Source organism: Crotalus tigris, unplaced genomic scaffold, assembly GCF_016545835.1.
Source record: "Crotalus tigris isolate CLP2741 ecotype Arizona unplaced genomic scaffold, ASM1654583v1 scf7180000024430.1745191, whole genome shotgun sequence".
Classification (NCBI taxonomy): Eukaryota; Metazoa; Chordata; class Lepidosauria; order Squamata; family Viperidae; genus Crotalus; species Crotalus tigris.
In genome coordinates, this window is record NW_024100597.1 from 1533265 (window position 1) to 1552664 (window position 19400).

The 19400-nt window shown below is 38.0% G+C and overlaps 1 protein-coding gene across 16 annotated transcripts in view; it reads right to left on the bottom strand.

The window, feature by feature from the left end:
• The window catches only part of VEPH1 (ventricular zone expressed PH domain containing 1), a 122979-nt gene extending 103676 nt beyond the window's left edge, over positions 1 to 19303 (bottom strand). For 7 of the 16 annotated variants that reach the window (XM_039330646.1, XM_039330645.1, XM_039330634.1 and 4 more), the window contains exons 1-3: positions 18913 to 19135; positions 9774 to 9880; positions 7449 to 7594 (exon numbers count right to left, since the gene is read on the bottom strand). In XM_039330646.1, coding sequence (XP_039186580.1) covers positions 7449 to 7586 — 138 coding nt within the window. In that variant the 5' untranslated portion in view covers positions 7587 to 7594; positions 9774 to 9880; positions 18913 to 19135. The other 9 variants (XM_039330635.1, XM_039330639.1, XM_039330636.1 and 6 more) reach the window with 9 other exon arrangements.
• Between the last annotated feature and the right edge of the window lie 97 nt (positions 19304 to 19400).

A 19400-nucleotide genomic window follows, 5' to 3' on the forward strand; every position in this document is an offset into this window, starting at 1 on the left:
CCAGCCAGGTTTCGGTTATACATGCCAGGTCTGCCCCGCTGTCCAATATTAAATCATGGACAAAGGGGGCTTTGCTGACAACGGACCTGGCATTAAGCAATAGCAGCCTACAACTAGGGCCCTGTACTCCCCTGTCACCAGTACTACAGGATGAGCCTTTTGACGGGCCGGAACAAGGAATCACTCTAATATAGCGGGTCCTTGTTCCCCAAAGATGGCCTGCCTCTCGGCTCCCGCCATATCTGCCCATCCCAGTCATAACTGGGATGCTCCGACCTTCTCCCCTCCCCGGAGTATCCCCACCCTCACCAGCCTTCTCCCTTCCTGACCGGACTAGCTTTCCACATAGACCAAGCCCAAGGGTAAGTCCTGCCCCCCCTGCTTTTGCTATTGCACTCAGCAGAGGGGGTACCAGGCTCCGCCCCGACTCCACCATTCTCATACCCCAAACACTCAATACACATTTACACTCAATTTATATACATAAAAATAAAAATATTCACATTCATACGCCCTAAATACAATAATAAAATTTATACATAACAGGGCCACCATTCATCTACATACATACACATACCCACAACAAACATTCTCTAAAAAATATTGCCCCTCTGTGTCCCAGACTGGTCCAATGTGGCCGCCTAGGTGATCATTAGGTACTTGTCTTGGGGCAGCCCATACTTGGCCTTATGCTCCTCAAAGAGCTGGGTCAACTTCTCCAAGTACCTCTCGTGCAGCTCATCAATGGCTTCTTCGGACATCCAGCAATTGTGTAAAGTCAACCCAGCCACGGCGGGACTGTAATTTGTCTTCTTCCACAGGGTGCCAGTGTAGGCCGGCTCCTCCGGCCTTTCCCCAGCGGGACCCAGCAACAGCATACAATTGAAGCTGAAGGTGCTGGCCTTGTTGTCGCGCTTCCTCTTGTTGCTGGCCATCACCGCAACGGCGGCGGGCCGGGGCAGCAGGCGAAGTCACGCTGGGAGCCCAAGTCACCAGAAAAGGCCCCACCGCGGAGCCCGAGGAAAACGAAGAGGCGGCGGCGATGATGGCAGAGAAAAAGGAAAAGGAAGCCGCGCGTGGGACAGCGAGGGTCGGCTGAGCGTCGGGCCGGATTGCCCAGGCGGGCGGCTGCAGCGAGGCCTGCCGCCGCGGGGGAGGCTGCGGCTGCTGGTGGGGCAGGCCGGCACTCTCCAGCGGCAGAAAGCCGGGTGGTGGGTCGCCGCCACACGGAACGCGGGACATGCCAGGCGGCCTCCAGGCACAATGAGATGGCTGAAGCGGCGGACGATGTAGTCGAGGAGGAGGCTGAGGAGGCCAGGGCGGCGGGCTGGGGCAGAGGCAATGGCTGCTACTGCTGCTGGCAGGCGAGCTGGCTCCGAGGCCTATCTCCTCTTCCCTCGGCCAGCTCCTCCAGCCCTTCCAGCTCAACGGTGGAAGAGATCTTCGGAGTTGCTTCGCTTCCTGGCTCAAAGGTGAGGAAAACCTCCAGCTGTCTTGGCTCTTTAGGATCCAGAGAATCTAGGAAACTTTGCAAGCCTTCTAACTCCTTTTCCTTTTCAAGAATTTGTCGTTGTTTTTGCATCTGTCCCTCTAGTTCCAGAGACTTTTCTTGTAACTGATGTAGGAGATGCATCAGTTAGACAAGACAAGAAATTTGCACTGGTGTACATTCAGGGATAAGACAGGATGGTCATCGTTTCAGTAAAAACCTAGGAGTTAGGCAACTTTCCAAAGACAGACCTATTCTGACTGTACTTCCTCTGCTGAGGATTACAATGGCTGGCATTTAGTCCAATGTTTAACAACACATCTTTTCAGAAACTCTGCTGCTAATACCGATACAATGGCTTGGTGGAATATGTAACATTTAATAATGAATATGTAGGTTTATTATGGAACCAAGCTTGGGGTTAGCTAACTCTAGAGGTTAAAGACTGATGGTCATGGACTCAATAGTATGACCTACTGACCCTTTTTCTCTAATCTGCATATTTCTTATAGAAATATTTATGAGATTATGTATATTAGTTTTCCAAAGAACAAATCATAGAAATTATACTCATAGTTATCAACTACCACAGTGGTTCTCAACCTTTTTTAATTCCGTGACTCCCAACCGGTTGTATGTCGAGGACTACCCAACCGGTCGTAAGTTGAGGACTACCCAACTGGTCGTAAGTCGAGGACTTTTCCTGCCCGGGAGCACCACGCATGCCCTCTGCGCCGGCCGAGGCATAGGTGGCAAGCGGCAGAGACGGCACAGGCCGACCACTGGCTGGGCCACCAGCTGGCCCAGCCCAAGGGAGGTAAGGCACCCGCCGGGCCCCACGTGCGCCAGCAACCCTCCCTGCGCCCACCGGCCTCCCACTTCCCACCCCTGGCCCTCTTTTACTTACATTTTTAGTAGTTGCTCAGCAGGGAGGGGTGGAAACTTCCAGACAGCTCGCTTTCACTGCAGACAACTTGCAGCACCGTTTGCAGAATAGGACTTTTGGCGGGCTCAGCAGGGCAGAGACAGCCTGGACAATTCCTATTGGCTTTTGAAAGCCAATAGAATTAGACTCTATTCAAGAGAGTCTATTTTATTGGCTTTCAAAAGCCAATAGAAGAAAAGGGAGTAGCACAGCTAAGGAAAAGGGGGAAAAAATGGCAGACTGCGTTGTTTGGTGACTTCCGTGAAATGGCTGTTTGACCCCAAATGGGGTCCCGACCCACAGGTTGAGAACCGCTGAACTACCACCAAGTGGTCTAATTTATGATGTTCTGTGGACCATTACAAAAGCTATGTTGCTGCAGAATGAAAGTGCTTTATTGAAGAGACTTAATCCAGATCCTTGGCCATTGCCGACAGTAATCCTGTACCATCTCAGCTCCAGAAACCTTTCCATCCATTATGTTACAGGAAACAGGCTCTGAAATATATCTGGTTTAAAGGTTTTATCAGAAGGTTTGACACAGGATTGTTCATGGTGTTGTGGGGGAATAAAGTGAATGCTGTTAACAGTGACAGATCCAGTGCCATTCTGAGAGTGAAAGCAGTCCAGCTGGTCCTGATAGAATTGAAGTTCCTCATGTAAATATTATATTAACCACCCTTGTCTCCACACCCTGAAGCATTAAGTGTGGAGAACATTTTCCAACTGGATGGAAAATGCTAACAGCAATATAGAAACTTGACAACTGTTTGGCTGCCATTAGCAGAAGAGTTTCCAGTTTTATTGTGACCTGACCCCACTAGCAATTGGATCTAAAATTAATTAGAAAGACTGTCTATAACAGGAAGAAAAAGTATGCATCATGACATGTTGTGTTCTCCTTCTCTAGACTAGAGATCTTTAGACAGATGTTGGATATCAAAGATATTCAAGTGGATCCTGCATGGATGAGGAGTGTGGATTAGGTTATCTCGGAGGACCCTTCCAGTTCTAAATTCTATGTTAGACAACTGAAACTGAAAATAATGAACCAAGTAAATATTTATTCCCTTGTCCTTCCTTTCTGAGCTTGTACTTTTATAATTACTTGTTTTTATAAAAAAAATGAATTCAGTTCAAATTAAAATTTTCTATTGCTGCATTCAAATATAATTTATCACATGTCATTTATGATAACCCTATCTAAATCATATTGCTAAATCAGAATGAAAGGGACAGTCCGATCCAATATTCAGTTTCCAAAAACAGCCAGATTCTTACCAAAGGGACATTATGATTACTTGTGAAAATTGTATTTATTAACCTAATTTGTGCTTAAATGACTTTTTAAAATTAAAATATCTGGATATCTAAAAAAATGAATTACAGTAGAATTAGCTGTACCCTTCTATCTGTTTCAATTTAAAGGATTCTATCCTTGGACTATCAGACAAACTAGTCCTTTATAAAGAAAAGGGCCAGGCTGCAGAAGAGGTGAGGATCTGTGAAAGAAGACAAATGAAACAAGATAGCAAAGGAAGAAGTGAGGGATAACTGAATCCCCAAAGCTACCTGAGGGGTATATAAGCAATGAGGAATGGAGAATGGTATCACAACAGTAGGCACACCTCAAAAACTAGAAGAAGCCCAGAACAATGACAGTCTCCCCAGAAATTAAATCTGGAGTGTTGGCAATCCAGAAAAATAGCAGCCTCAAGAAGTAGGCTTCTAGAAATAACATCCAGTCCAGAGCTGTATCAACAGGAAGGGATCTACTAGATTCTCCAACATCCAATCCAGCAGCAGGCCCAAGCACCAGACCACACATTCTATCTTCTGCATGGCTGCAAGTGACTTTGGGGGAGTTTAGCTGGAAAAAGCAGCATAAATTTCATACTGTGAGATATGAACCTTAGTCTAAGGCAGGGGTAGTCAACCTTGGCTCTTTTATGACTCGTGGACTTCCTAAGCTGGCTCAGGAATTCTGGGAATTGAAGTCCACGAGTCATAAAAGAGCCAAGGTTGACTACCCCTGGTCTAAGGTATAGGGGATTGCTGAAGAAATACAATAAGATCTTCAAATGAAAAAAAATGTAATTGTACAAGAGTAATTAGATTGCTGGTATGCTTTTAAAGACTTTAAAGCTTAGAAAAATTATCTAACTACAAACAAGACTGGAGCCGAGGTGGCGCAGCAGTTAGGGTGCAGTACTGCAGGCCACTTTAGCTGACTGTGTTCAGCAGGTCAGCGGTTCAAATCTCACCGGCTCAAGGTTGACTCAGCCTTCCATCCTTCCGGGGTAGGTAAAATGAGGACCCAGATTGTTGGGGGCAATGTAAATATATATATACATTGCTTACTGGTGTACACCGCTTAGAGAGTGCTTGCACTTAAAGCGGTATATAAGTCTCATAAATAAATAAATAAATAAATTTTCGTTGGACAAGTGCTGAATTTGTAAAATGTCCAGTAATAAAAAAAATGAAAGAAAGCTGCTTATTGGATTTGTTTTGCCTCTGCCCAAGTATGTCCCTATTCCCAAACCTCAGCAATAGTGCATCAATTCCTGAAAAGTGGGTCACAACTGGAAGCGTTACCTAATCAAATCATTTTTAGAACCATCTAAGTCAGCATCTTGAAGTAATGAATTGTATAATTTTGTTATAGAAAAAGATATTTCCTTTAGTTGCTTTTTGGGAGGGGAGGGAGGAAGGAATCCCCCTGTCTTTGGCTGAACATCATGTTTGATATTTATCTGCATCATAACTGATTCATCAATGAACATAACTGATCATGCCCATGAGGAAACTAAATTTGTTAAGCTGGAAATGGCATAAATCTATTCCAATTTGCTATCGGGGTATGTAGATATAATTTAAAATCTCACTACTGATTTTATCTTCTCTCTTAATAAGGTCTTTGCATAGTATTTTGGAATTTCAGGGGTGTGTATGATTTCTTTTTTTATTCATTGATTATAAACAATTAAAACTTTACAGGTAGCCCTCGCTTAGGGACTGGTCATTTTATGATTGCTCAAAGTTATGACAGTCATGTAATGGGTGCTTTATGGTCAGTAAAGCATCCCCACCTGTCGTAAGTGGTTGTGTCAATCCCTTCACGGTCATGTGACCACATGTTGGGTGGATCAGCTTTACAAACTGTCATGGCATTCCACAGTCATGTCCTTGCAATTTGTGATTTTTGTCATGTTTCCAGCATTTTTTCTGTTTCCACCAAACAAACAACCAATCACATGAACAGTTCACTCAATGATCATGTCATTTCCTTAATGGCCTCTGCATTTTCTTAATGGGGCAGCAGCATTTGCTTAACAACTGCCATGAAAAAGGCCAGAAAATTCCCAGTGAATGGGTGACTTACAACTGCAACAATTTACGACCATAATTCCAGGCTCAATTATTATAGTAAGTCAAGGAATACCTCTATTTAACTCAATATAGTAAGATTAACTAGTACAAGTTGTTTTTTGTTGGAGGAATATCAACAACACTTGCTTATTTACACTTGCTTATTTACAGTTTTACTTTTTCACAAATCCCTCTTTCCTTTCCCTCTTACTACTGACATTGCTCCTGTTCCCAAAGCTCACTCTCCAAGTTTTCCTATTTTTTCCTCACTTGTCTTAAAAGAATGTCCCAGTTGCACTCCTTCCTTCTTCCTAAACCACACATTCTTATTGGAAAGAGTGAGCCTTAATACCCATTGCTGTGTTTGTTCTATTCTATGACAGCAGTATGAATGCTATTCTTTAAAAAATGTTTCTCAGTTGTGAGATATTGAAGAATGCACAGATTTGCTATTATGTTTGCATTCTATTCTCAGTTATGGAAAATGACCTATCTTCTTCACATTCTGAACATTTAAATCATTTTTAAAAGTTCTTTTAGGTCAATTATGCATTATTGCTGCCCTCTAGTGGAAACTAATAGCAAATGTTCTCTCCACATTGTCCGATGTTCTATAATACTGAATTCAACAGTGGTATCAATGAACTATGGCAGTGACTTAGGTGGATTCATTATTCCATGCATATATTTCAAAGTTACCACAGGTTTCCTGCTGAAATTTGAAAGGGATTGTGTGTGTGTGCGTGTAGAACAAAGAGATGCTTGATAAGTAACTATTCTTGGAACATACATTCTCCTTTAAGCCTCTTGAGAAAATCAATAATGCTCATCATGGGCATCATTTTAATAGTCTTTAACACTGGCCAAGGAATATAGAATTCATTGTTTTATTCTATTCCAAATGTATTGTTTCAAGTCAGGTTGTAAGCCATCCAGTCAAAGATACAAATCGTGGGTTCAAATGATTCATATTCGATAATAAGCCGATGACCCTTTTGGCTAGACTGCCAAATTTCTCAATAATAGTAAATTCTAAGATGCATAAATTTGATGACTGGTGTAATTCATCAGATTTATGTCATCTAGCAGAAACATATACCTTTATCACAAGAAACACTAAAACATATTTAATATTTAAGTTTAAAGGTCAGATACCAAGTGTACTTTGTATGAAAAAATATTTTTTCCTAAACATTAAAATGTTTTGTATAATTCCTGATTTCTAAATTTTATTGCCACATTCTGCTATCCTTGCAATCACTCGATATTTTTTTTCTTTTCACTCATTGCCTAAAACCAGGGAATTATTATTACATTCATGTTTTTAATAAAAATGTTTTAAAGAATAATTATAGCAATGATTATAATTATTATATTTATTTATTATTTATCAAATTCATTTGCTGCTTTTCTAACGGTTGGAGGCGACTCTGATTTAAACAAACAGAAAACATTTTCAAATAATTTTGCTTCCTGCTGGCCTTGAGTTTCAGGAACTGAGGTCTTGATATGCTACCTTCCCAATCATTCTGAAGAGTAATTGTAACTGCTCCCACGTTACTGAGGGTGCAATTTGTAATCTTTTTTCTTGAGCTTCTGCAGCTAAGTTTCATTTTCTAACCCACATTCTGCTTTGCAAAGAGCACGAAAGGGTCTACTTACAGGAGATGAACTAATTAGTTTGATTTGCTCAAGAGCTTCGGATAGGCATCCTTCTATTTCACAATCGTCCAGAGAAAAGAGTTCCCCAGCACGTGACAGGTCTTTCTGCTCCAAAACAAGTCTTAGGAGATGATGCATAGCTGATTCTGCCAATGAGATTAAATCAGGTAGATGGCACTTCTTTCAATTAAGGTTAGTTGACATATAAATCTATAATGTACCAGGTATTCCTTTTCTATAAATGTTTCTTCAGATCTCCAGACCTTTTGGGCCATGAGCTGAGGAAAACAAAGGACCTCATTAAAAATACATGTTGATGTACTGACTTGTAAATGAAAGTAAAACCATTCATTTAGCAACTATTCAAAGTTACAGCAGAAAAAAGTGACTTAGGACCGCTCCTTATGACCACTTCTCACACTTATGACTGTTACAGCATCCCCATGGTCCTGTGATCAAAATATGGCACTTGGCAACCTACTTGTATTTATGACAGTAGCAGCATCCTGGGGCCATAGGATCACTATTTGTGACCTTCCCAGCTGGTTTCCAATAAGCAAATTGGAAGGGGGATGCTAGATTCACTTAATGACTATGTGATTCACTTAACTGCAATAATTCACTTAACAACCATGGTCCAAAATATCATAAAATCAGATATGGCTCATTAACAACCACTTTACTTAGCAACTTACTTAGTTAAAAATTCTGATTTCAGAAGTTGAGGACTATCTGTGCTACCTTTTTTTTTAAAAAAAGGAGTTATATGGCACAATATGCTAATCATGTATTTTACATTTTAATATTCCATTGTCAAACTCATTTGAAGACATGCTTAGCTATACAAACTATAACTTTTGAAAGGGTACTTATAGTAAAGTTTTGGAGCAAACCTATAAATAAACCACCTTCACTTTACTTCATATCTGAAATATTCACACCTGAATAAGAGAAATATCCACATCTGAATAACAGAGGTTAGCTTAGTGGCAGAGCTGATTTGCACAATAGTGAGCATAGCCCAGAAGTAGCTAAGAAGTTCCACATGTTTTGAGAGTAAATGAAGGCATGTAAACTCCAATGGCTTATATCTGTGATGTGTAGCAAAGTAACCCTCACTAACGATAACAACCTAATGCAGGGGTCTTCAAGTGTGGCCCTTTTATGACTTGTGGACTTCAACTCCCAGAATTCCTCAGCCAGCATGCCTGGCTGAGGAATCCTGGGAGTTGAAGTCCACAAGTCATAAAAGAGCCAAGTTTGAAGACCCCTGATCTAATGCATTCAGGTTTCATAGGATAACATAAAATCAGAACAATTTCAAAGTTCTTCTTGGGAAAGTAAAGAAGTCTTCTCAATTACAGCAAAAACAGTTGAAGGTTTAAATCACCTTATTATGGCCTATTTTACTGAGACTAAAAATTCACTTCATCAGAAGTATGCAATATTACCCTAAGATAGACACACACACACACACAAACACACACACAAACATTCTGTGGATGAACATAGAGATGGCTTTAGAGAAGTTACATGGAGACCTTTAAGAAAACATGGTCTTAGTCCAGGAAAACAAGAAAGCATAAGAAATAAACTTAAGTTTGCCCTGCCTTGATTCTCTCTGGTATAAGACAGCGAGAAAGGGAAACACTATTAGCTTGCAAGTTTCTGTTATTCTAGCCTTTGTCCATAAAGTAGCCTATATTGTAGTCTAAAATAACAGCAGTCCCCTCAACTGGGCTGGCATATTTTCAGTCATGGATGAGATAGCATGGATGAGATAGGAGAATGCAATGAGTTGAATGAAACATAAAACTTTAGAGGTATTCTGTGAACTGGGTTGTGGCATATGTGCCATAGGACTGAGTATTATAAAGGGATCAGCTCTCCAGTTCTACTTGTGCCCTAGAATTGCATTATCTCATATTTTACATTTGACTTGTGCCCACTTAGGAACTGAGAGATGCAATAAACTATATTGTATTATGTATTCCATTGCTAATTAACATGTTTGCCTACTCTCAAGTGGGTAAAAGCTTTGTAATTTCTGAAATGTGCTCTTACCACACCACAGTGCTACCACGGGGCAAGAATAACTATAATGACTTAGCTTCTATACTTCTTTTTCAAGCTCCTCAAGAACGTTTATCTAAGAATAAATTTAACTTTTGAAAATTCTATCCCCTCTTTGTATCTTCCTTTTTGTGTACAAAACTGATAGTGTTCATAGTCTACCATTACTTTAAGAAAAATATATGCCTATTTGGTAGACATGCTGTGTAAAAAGATTCCACCACATATTCCCCATCAATTCCATAAACTCACAGTAAGTAATCCTTGGCTTCCAGATGTCACATCAAGAACCTTTTTCTGTTGATCCCATTACAAATCTCCAAACTATATTTCACCTGAGATATCAGTTTGAAGTTTGACTGCAAAAGTGCGAAAATTAGTTTTCATTAGTTTCACTTGCTGTTGGTACAAAAATATTTTAAAACAATACTAAGCACCATGCTCCATACTAATGATTATAGTGACCAGAAATGCTTTATCAACAAGTTATCATTTACTATGCCATAATTGAGCACCTGCCATCCTTATCCCCACTTTTATACCAAATAGTCATCTACAAACGATTATACAACTAGCTTGGAACAAGCACAATTTTATAATAAACATGGCACATATTAATAGATTAGTTTAACGGTCACCAAAATCAGAAATGATAGCCGTACGATTTATGTGGTAGAAAAAATATCACATTCAAAATAGAAATGTTTTGTATATATTGCCAACCATCCTTTAGAAAATAATCTTGTGCAAATATATACAAATTGCAAGCCTCTGTTTTACCTGATTATGACTCCACAGCGTTCACATGAAGACTTTTTTGTTTTTCTTGTAGCTACAAGAGGTTTGTTTTGAGACTCGGAGTGGAGTGCAGCTTTGACTGTTGCATTAATCTTGCATTTGAGGGCACAAGTGGAAAGTTATAGAATCTATGTTTTAAGCAGTGAACCTGAAGCTCTTAATTACAGGGCCAAGTATAAAGAATTTGAGGAATGCAGACTAAAGTAGTCTAAAAGTTACCAAGAGCTTGATCAAGTGACCAGAAAGAACTAAAAGCAGAGAAGCCTTATATCTGAATGAACGCTTTTGTTCCTGAAACAAAATTTTATAAAAGGCCTCCAACTTGAGCATTTTGTTTTTATGTGGATGAAAGAGTATTCTCTGTTAGTGAAAAATTATCCTCTCCTAGGGAGACACCTCAATGAGTTTTTATTGTTCTTTTAAAGAAACTAAATGAATGGCACTGTTGTGGAGAAGACCACTTTCTCTAAAGAATAAATTTGCTAGGAATAGAAAGCATGCCTATAGTTACTCATACCTTCCCTTATAAACATTTATAAATAAGATCTTCAAATTAATGACATTAATAATAAATGTTTTGTACATTGTGAAATCATTTTATCCATTTTTAGATAAGTATACATTTCTGTATATGTATGCTTTTTGTGTTCTATCAAGTCAAAATGAATTATTGCAAACAGACCCATTATGATGGGATTATCAGTTGGATAAGAAGCAGGAACCTAAAACACAAGAGGGAGGGCATTCAAAAGCAAAACCTAGATTTTGTTTCTTTTTATAACTAGTGATGCTAGATGTGATCTATTGTGTTTTATTTTTTTTCAGGTTAATTCCCCTGTAACTATATGGCACTCACTTAGAAGAACTAGAAAAAGGAAACTGATAAAGTAAAAATGATCTGTCATGGCCATCATGATACACTTCAGGCTGTTAAAAAGAGAAAATCCTTTACATGCAAATCTACATTCTAAATTTTAATTATTTGTTTTATTTTTATTTTGTTTATCCGTCTGTTATAACTACAGAGCACAGAAAACATTATTTCATATACCAGCTTCTTTCTCCCAGAAAAGTTTTGCCAAGTAATAGGGCAGGAAAAAAATATTTTTGCCGTGTCTTATGCTGTGTCTTAGTAATTAGTGTACTAGGCAGTTTCATAGGGAGAGAAGTCAGAGGTGAACATTCCAGAATTACAATGTGTTGCCAAATGTGGTTTATTCAAACTTCTCCCAATACTTAACTTACAACTATCTTCACAACAAAAATAAGTCCTCTTATTAACTGAACAAGAATTTTATCTGCCTGTATGACATCATGAGCATTTTTTCAAAAAATGCATTTTTATCTTTTCTGGTCTGAAATTTTCTTTGCCTTAACGAGAACATATTCACTTTATTCTGTCTTAGGTCTTGAAGGAAGCTTTTGTTCTAGATATATGCATGGGGCAACTTCATGTAAAGCTGTATCAGAGAATGGAATGGTTTCCTAACCACTGTGGCAGTCAGAATTAAGGTTCCAAATCACAGTAAGGAATGATGAACTCTCCCTCATTCTTGCTATCTTATTCCTTCTTCCAGCATTCAGTATATTGCCTGGTGTTCAATATATAGCACTGCAGTCTAAGTATCCAATTTTACTTAGGCTTCCCAAATTACAGTAATTCTTGACTTCTCTCTGCTAAAATTATAATTCATGGATTGGAGAATACCTCATGTTACTCAAGACATGGATGTCAAACATACAATTTTATATATTTTCTGAGAGCATCATGTTGTCAGAATTTATGTTCTACCTAACTCATAAAAAAACACTGCCAGGCTGCTTGTAAGAAGACACTCCCTGATTGATTTCCTTATGCCCATTATGAGTGCCATTTAGAAGATAATATACTTGCTATCATGTGAAGACTAAAATGGTAACCAAGAATTCTCATGCTGGAGGCAATCATTATGTAAACATACAAATTCTTGACTTCAAGGACACAAGGCATAATATCTGGTTATTTGTAAGATAGAATCAAGAATCCCCAAGTAAAGGCAATAAAACTCATGCAACCTTCTCATTAATAGATGGCAATCAACTATCATGTAGGACTTCATTCTTGTCCACAATTTCAATAAACTTAGAGAGGGCTTGGGAAGGATTCCATGGATGAGAATCCTCAAGGGGAAAACAACTCAAGAAGCTTGGGAAATTTTGAAAAATGAGATAATAAAAGCACAGTCTAGCACAATACCAACAAAGAGGAAAAACAACAGCTCTCAAAAGAAACCAGCATGGCTGCATAAAGAACTCTCCGACAAATTGAAAGATAAAAAGGACAAGTATAGAAAGTGGAAAGAGGGGAACATAACTAAGTCAGAATATCAGCAAATAGCCCGAGCTTGCAAAGATGAAGTGAAGAAAGCCAAGGCTCAAAATGAACTAAGGCTTGCGACCAAAGTCAAAAATAACAAAAAAAGCTTCTTTCAACATGTAAAAAACAAGAAAAAAGTGAAGGAAACGATTGGTCCATTAGTGGGTGGAAGTGGCAAGAAGGTGACAAGCAACAGGGAGAAAGCAGAACTATTTAACTCGTGTTTTGCATCTGTCTTTACACAAAGGGAAAAAACAGACCAACCTATCAAAAATAGTGCCATAAAAAACAAAACAGAAACACAAGTTAAGATAGGCAAGAAAATGGTTAGGGAGCACCTGTCCAGCCTAGATGAGTTCAAATCGCCAGGACCAGATGGATTACACCCCAGAGTTCTCAAGGAACTGGCAGATGTGATATCGGAGCCACTGAACTATATTTTTCAAAGATCCTGGAACACAGGGGAACTACCAGAGGACTGGAAAAGAGCTGATGTAGTTCCCATCCTCAAAAAAGGAAAAAAAATGGATCCAGGAAATTACAGACCTATCAGCCTGACCTCAATACCTGGGAAGATCCTGGAAAAGATAATCAAACAACGAATCAACGAACACCTAGAGGCAAACAAAGTCATTACTAAAAGCCAACATGGGTTTGTCAAAAATAGATCATGCCAGACAAATCTTATTGCATTCTTTGACCAAGTGACAAAATTAGTGGATCAGAGGAATGCTGTGGACATAATTTACTTGGACTTCAGTAAGGCATTTGATAAAGTAGATCACAACCTACTACTTGACAAGATAGAAAAATGTGGGGTAGACAGAACCACCACCAGATGGATCCGTAGCTGGCTGACCGGCCGTACTCAGCGAGTGGTCCTCAATGGAACTGCATCTATATGGAGGGAAGTGTGTAGTGGGGTGCCCCAGGGCTCTGTTCTGGGCCCAGTACTCTTCAACATCTTCATCAACGATTTGGATGAAGGGATAGATGGGGAACTCATCAAATTTGCAGACGACACCAAGCTGGCAGGAATAGCCAACACTCCAGAAGACAGGCTTCAGATACAGAAGGATCTGGACAGACTTGAACACTGGGCACTAACTAACAAAATGAAATTCAATGGTGAAAAAAGCAAGGTTCTACATTTAGGCAAGAAAAACCAAATGCACAAGTACAGCATAGGTGGCACCATGCTCAATAGTAGTAACTGTGAGAGGGACCTCGGAGTCCTAGTAGACAATCACTTAAATATGAGCCAGCAGTGTGCTGCAGCTGCCAAAAAGGCCAACACAGTGCTAGGCTGCATTAACAGAGGGATAGAATCAAGATCACGTGAAGTATTAATACCACTCTTCAATGCCTTGGTAAGGCCACACTTGGAATACTGCATCCAGTTTTGGTCACCACGATGTAAAAAAGATGTTGAGACTCTAGAAAGAGTACAGAGAAGAGCAACAAAGATGATTAGGGGACTGGAGGCTAAAACATATAAGGAACGGTTGCTAGAATTGGGTATGTCTAGTTTAACGAAGAGAAGGACAAGGGGGGACATGATAGCAGTGTTCCAATATCTCAGGGGCTGCCATAAAGAAGAGGGAATTAAGCTATTTTCCAAAGCACCTGAAGGCAGGACAAGAAGCAACGGGTGGAAACTAATCAAGGAGAGAAGCAACCTAGAACTAAGGAGAAACTTCCTGACAGTGAGAACAATTAATCAGTGGAACAGCTTGCCTCCAGAAGCAGTAAATGCTCCAACACTGGAAGTTTTTAAGAAGAGACTGGACAGCCATTTGTCCGAAATGGTGTAGGGTTTCCTGCCCGAGCAGGGGGTTGGACTAGATGACCTCCAAGGTCCCTTCCAACTTTACTATTATTATTATTATTATATAGATTCTCATCTAGGACAGACATGTCTGTGAATCTTCTGTAGGTCTAGCTGAGGAGCAAACCTTGTAAAATCTTAGAAATCTGTGATTTATCACTGAATCCTAGTCGCAACCTCCCCTCTTATTTAAATGTTGGCCTAAGCTGTCTTAAAATTCTACAAAAGAATAATAAATCACCAATGAAAGATGCTTCATTGTGGATTAAAAAGAAGAGTAAAATAACAATTTAATTTATTTAAATTTAATTAATTTAATTTAATGGCAAAAAGCTGGACCAGAATTTAACGTAAGAAAGTTTTTGAATGGATTAAAGGATGAAATGTTTTTGTTAAAGTGCTTTAGAAATAAATAAGTAATGCATACCTTTGTGGAATGCAGATTGCTTGGTATTTTAGTAATTGCTAAAATGTATAAGCTTTAATGGAAATTTGAAATGAAAGAAGAACAAGTTAAAGAGCATATGATAAAATGGTCTAAGAATTTTGGTTAAAATATATAGATAGATCAATGGAGAAGTTGTGGTGATGCTGTCTATCCCATCTTATTAAGTAGTAGGTTGTGGTCTACTTTTCCAATGCCTTACTGAACTCCAAATAAATTATATCTACAGCATTTTTCTGATCCACTAAGAATGCAAAGAATGCAATAAGACTTAATGCTATTGTTGCTGATAAAACAAAAGTATGTCCTAAAAAACAAAAATATTACTACTTCTAGTTTAAATTGTCTGACTAAATCCATGGGGTCACTGAACTTGGTCCTTGCATCTTTCTTATCTACGTAAATCAGATCATTGCAGCACTTACAGCTTACCTATTAAAAGTGCCGTACTCCTGTTTTTTTTTCATGCAGTTACTCTACTTAAGACACTAACATCAAAATGTGAATCAACTTAATATCAAGTGTCTGGACTTAAATAAAAATGAAAAAATTAAAGTTCTATTGTAGTTCTTTAAGAGCAGTTTGACAACTAAATAACAAGTATACGTATGAGACAGAATAATCACAAATGTTAAATTTTGTGATACTTTTGCATGTTGCATATCATCCAATAATCATTCTTCTAATAAAAAATGGGATGTTGCACCACATGTTGCAGTCCTAACAATTTACCTTCATGCAGAGCACAGATCTTTGGGATTATATCTGGCGAACCTCATAGAGGTTAGTGATGAAATTCTTCAATCTTATGACCAGAATAATAGAATAGATATGATAATACTACCTCTTATAATTTATGTTTGCTCATTAGGAACTGAGAGGATGATCTAGATCTGTAGACAACTTTGCATTCCAGAAAAGCTTAAAAAGTGAAGATTTTGAGAATTTGACTTAAAAGAGTTCAACAGATGACTTTATCCATCGAAGTTTACTTTGAGTTCAGTTTCATAGCAGCATCTCTGTTCTTTTGTCTATAATCAGCTGGGCTTCTACTAAAGAAATTTCATTATAAGACAATACTCTTTTTGTTTTCCTAAATCAAAGTTATCCCTGTATTAAAGCTCTCATGTTTCAGTACTTTGGACAGGAAAGTGGTGAAAGATAAATATAGTACCCTGAAGCCTGGAAAGAAAATTCAGCACAATTTATCTCTACTTAAAATGAAATAGAACCTACTTCATCTTCTAATAGTGTTTCAAAAATTTACTGCTTACAGACACCACCTATAAAAACATAATAGCATCCTTGATACAGCAAGTTCACATATCCATAGCATACCCATCTTCTGAAAACTCTCAAGCCTTCATTGCTCCTGTTAGATTTTCTGCTGCCTCAGAGATCATCTTATGTGTTTTGACATGCAGCCATTTGAAGCCAACCATCTCCTGTGTCATGCACACAATTAATTATTCATTCTTTAAAAAGCTAATATAAATGCATGTTGGTTTACAGTTGTTCATTACCTCACAGAAAAGGGGGAGGGAAAGTTTAATAATTCAAGACAAAATGGTCAGCCTTTGGAGAAATTCTGATAAAATCCATTACAACTGTCAGAGATTCCGGGCCTACTTCCTTCCTCTGGTATGTGACGCTGCTGATTCCACATTCTGCCGTCAAACTAACCATACAGTCTATTCAATTATTCTGGCGTTGTCATGTGGAATCAAGCAAATAAATACCTTCTCCCACATTTCTCCCTAACCCCTCTATTTAAAAACCAGATTGCTAAACTTGTAACTGAAATGAATCAAGTAGCAAAGGTGATTTGCAAGTATGAATTAATGTGGTTACAATAGTGTAGGGATACTGTTTGGAGTTATTTTTCCCCTTCTGAAAGGAAATGAGAGGTTCTCAATTCAGTTAATGAATAAACTTTAACCATAACAAAGATCATTTAGAGGTTAATATAAGTCACAGAAGTTTGTTATTAGGAATAGCAAAACAAGTTAAAAATAGCTAATACAAATATGTGGGGTTAAAAGAAAAGAAAGCTACAGAGCCCACAAAACTAGTATTTGAAATTGTGCCAAATTTGCATTTCAAAATAAAAATAGGTCTAGAAATCTTACATACTTGATAAACATGATGAAGTCTATTGTCACAATGGCCCAGACTCCAAAATAATCTTGAGAAACTCAATAGGTCAAAGACATCCTGAGAAAATTCACATAGAATATTAGAAGCACAATAAAGTAGGGACTATTTCTTTGAAGATGCCCATATGTGCCTGACACAATCATACTCTCAAATAATTGTATGGGCTTTCTAAAATGCTGTTTTACTGCTTTATATTATCTTGGCCCACACAGTAAGTTTATATACTTACTGTGTGACCAAAGAATGCATTTCATCATAAAGTATAGCTAAATTAACCTAAACTTTATAAAATCACTGGACCACAAGCTATCATTATCAATTTAAATCTAAGTGATTTCAGGGGGACTAAATCATGACTACCCAGTTTGGGTAGTGGTTAAAGCATCAGGCTAGAAATCGAGAGACTGTGAGTTCTAGCACTGCTTTAGGCACAAAGGGTGACCTTGGGCGAATCACTTTCTCTCAGCACTAGGAAGGTAAAAGCAAACCACTTCTGAAAAAAATTGGCCAAGAAAACTTGTTCAGGCAGTCTCTGCAAATTGAGCATGATTGAATGAAAGAGGGGGAAAAAGCATGACTTATTCTTGTTCCACCCTATTGAGTATGTCAACACACTGTACAAGAACATAAAATTTAAACTTAGTATGAACATAACATTCAAACTTAAATTTACCCAGTTTTCTTTAAAAAAAAATGTTTAGTATTGGGTAAGAATGATGCATTTTTATGTATTTTTTTGGTTGGGAAGGGAAGCTAGTGACTCCAAAGACAGTGGGAACAGATTTCTTTCCAAAATTAAAATTAATTGGTTAACACATAAATTATTTTTAAAAAAATACTTGAGAGGAGAAATAATTTTTGTAAGGTGGACATATTAAAATTGTTAATTTCCCAAGGGTGATTGGTATCCATATCCTAAATGTGGAAATAATCTCTTAGCACCATTTGTTGATTATTTGCTTTTAATTTCTAGATAATAAAATACTGTGCTTCTTAGCAGGCAAATTACCAAGATTTCTATAGGCTAAGCTGTGTGTTCAACTATATATTAATTCTTAACCAGACTATCCAAGTTGGTTGAATAATGGGACAGGAAGAGCTAAAGCAGAGTATTAAAATTCACATTCTATGGATGGATGATACCGGATTCTATGACTTACATCTTTGAAAGAAGCTTGTAGAAATGCTGAGGAACATTTGCCAATTTTCTGAACGAGATAGACCAATTATTTAGTTTATTATAAAGCATCTTTACAATTTATCAATGAGATTACATGTACAATCGTATCAGCATTTGTTCTGATAGGGAAAAAGAGTTTTTCAGTATAATCTTGATTTACTTGGAAAAAAATGTTGCAGACAATTCAGTAGCAATTACTTTAAGTACATTAAAAATGCAAGCTAAAGTAAAGCTTATAAATAAGACCTTGTTGGCAGATAATGCCCATGTTAATTTTATATATTATTAATCTATAAGCCTTTAGTATTTTAAATTTAAACCTCAGGTTTTGAATAGAAGGTTTCCAGGTAAAAGTGACAAACCCAATAATAGGGCCAATATTTTCACTGATAATATTTCAGAAGGTGCTTATAATTTAAAAATAAATTTAAAAAAGGCTCCCTGGACACAGTAATCTAAGATTAGCAACATTGTTTCCCAGATTTTTAAAAAAGTGTTTATTGACTGGTTATTCCTTAGTTTCTCTCTTTACCTAACAGAACTTCAGGCAGGAAATAACATGCATTTATAATAAACCATAAATAAAATACATAACATGCCCCTATAATTGTAAAATATTGTTCCCACCTGCAATCTGAAATCAGAAGTCTATCAGATGACTCCATGGAAATTGTAGATCCAGTTCTGAATTAGCCAGGAATATGGGGCGAAACAGCATTAATTTTCAGTGTGCATGTAACATCAAATTATATTAAACAATTAAAAGTATAAGCATAGTATTACAAATGCTGCTAACACATAGACTGAAAGCATGGCTAGTCGGCTGTCTTCTGGTTGGAAGATCAAGTTACATACTGAAATTATCTACCTGCACAGAAAGCTGCCAAGAGAAACACCCTTGATCTTGCTTGTGTTACCAGTCCAGAGAGTTTTGTTAATTGAACTGCATACTTGATATTTTGAGCACTCTTGTGCTAACTGAGCCAAACTGAAATTTTGATTGCTGAATTCTTAGGTGCTGCTTAGGAGGAACTGGGCGTGAGGAGAGGCTGAACTTTTGTGTCATTTGAGATATATGCTTTAGTACCAGAATGTTTGACTAGTTCTACTGCATT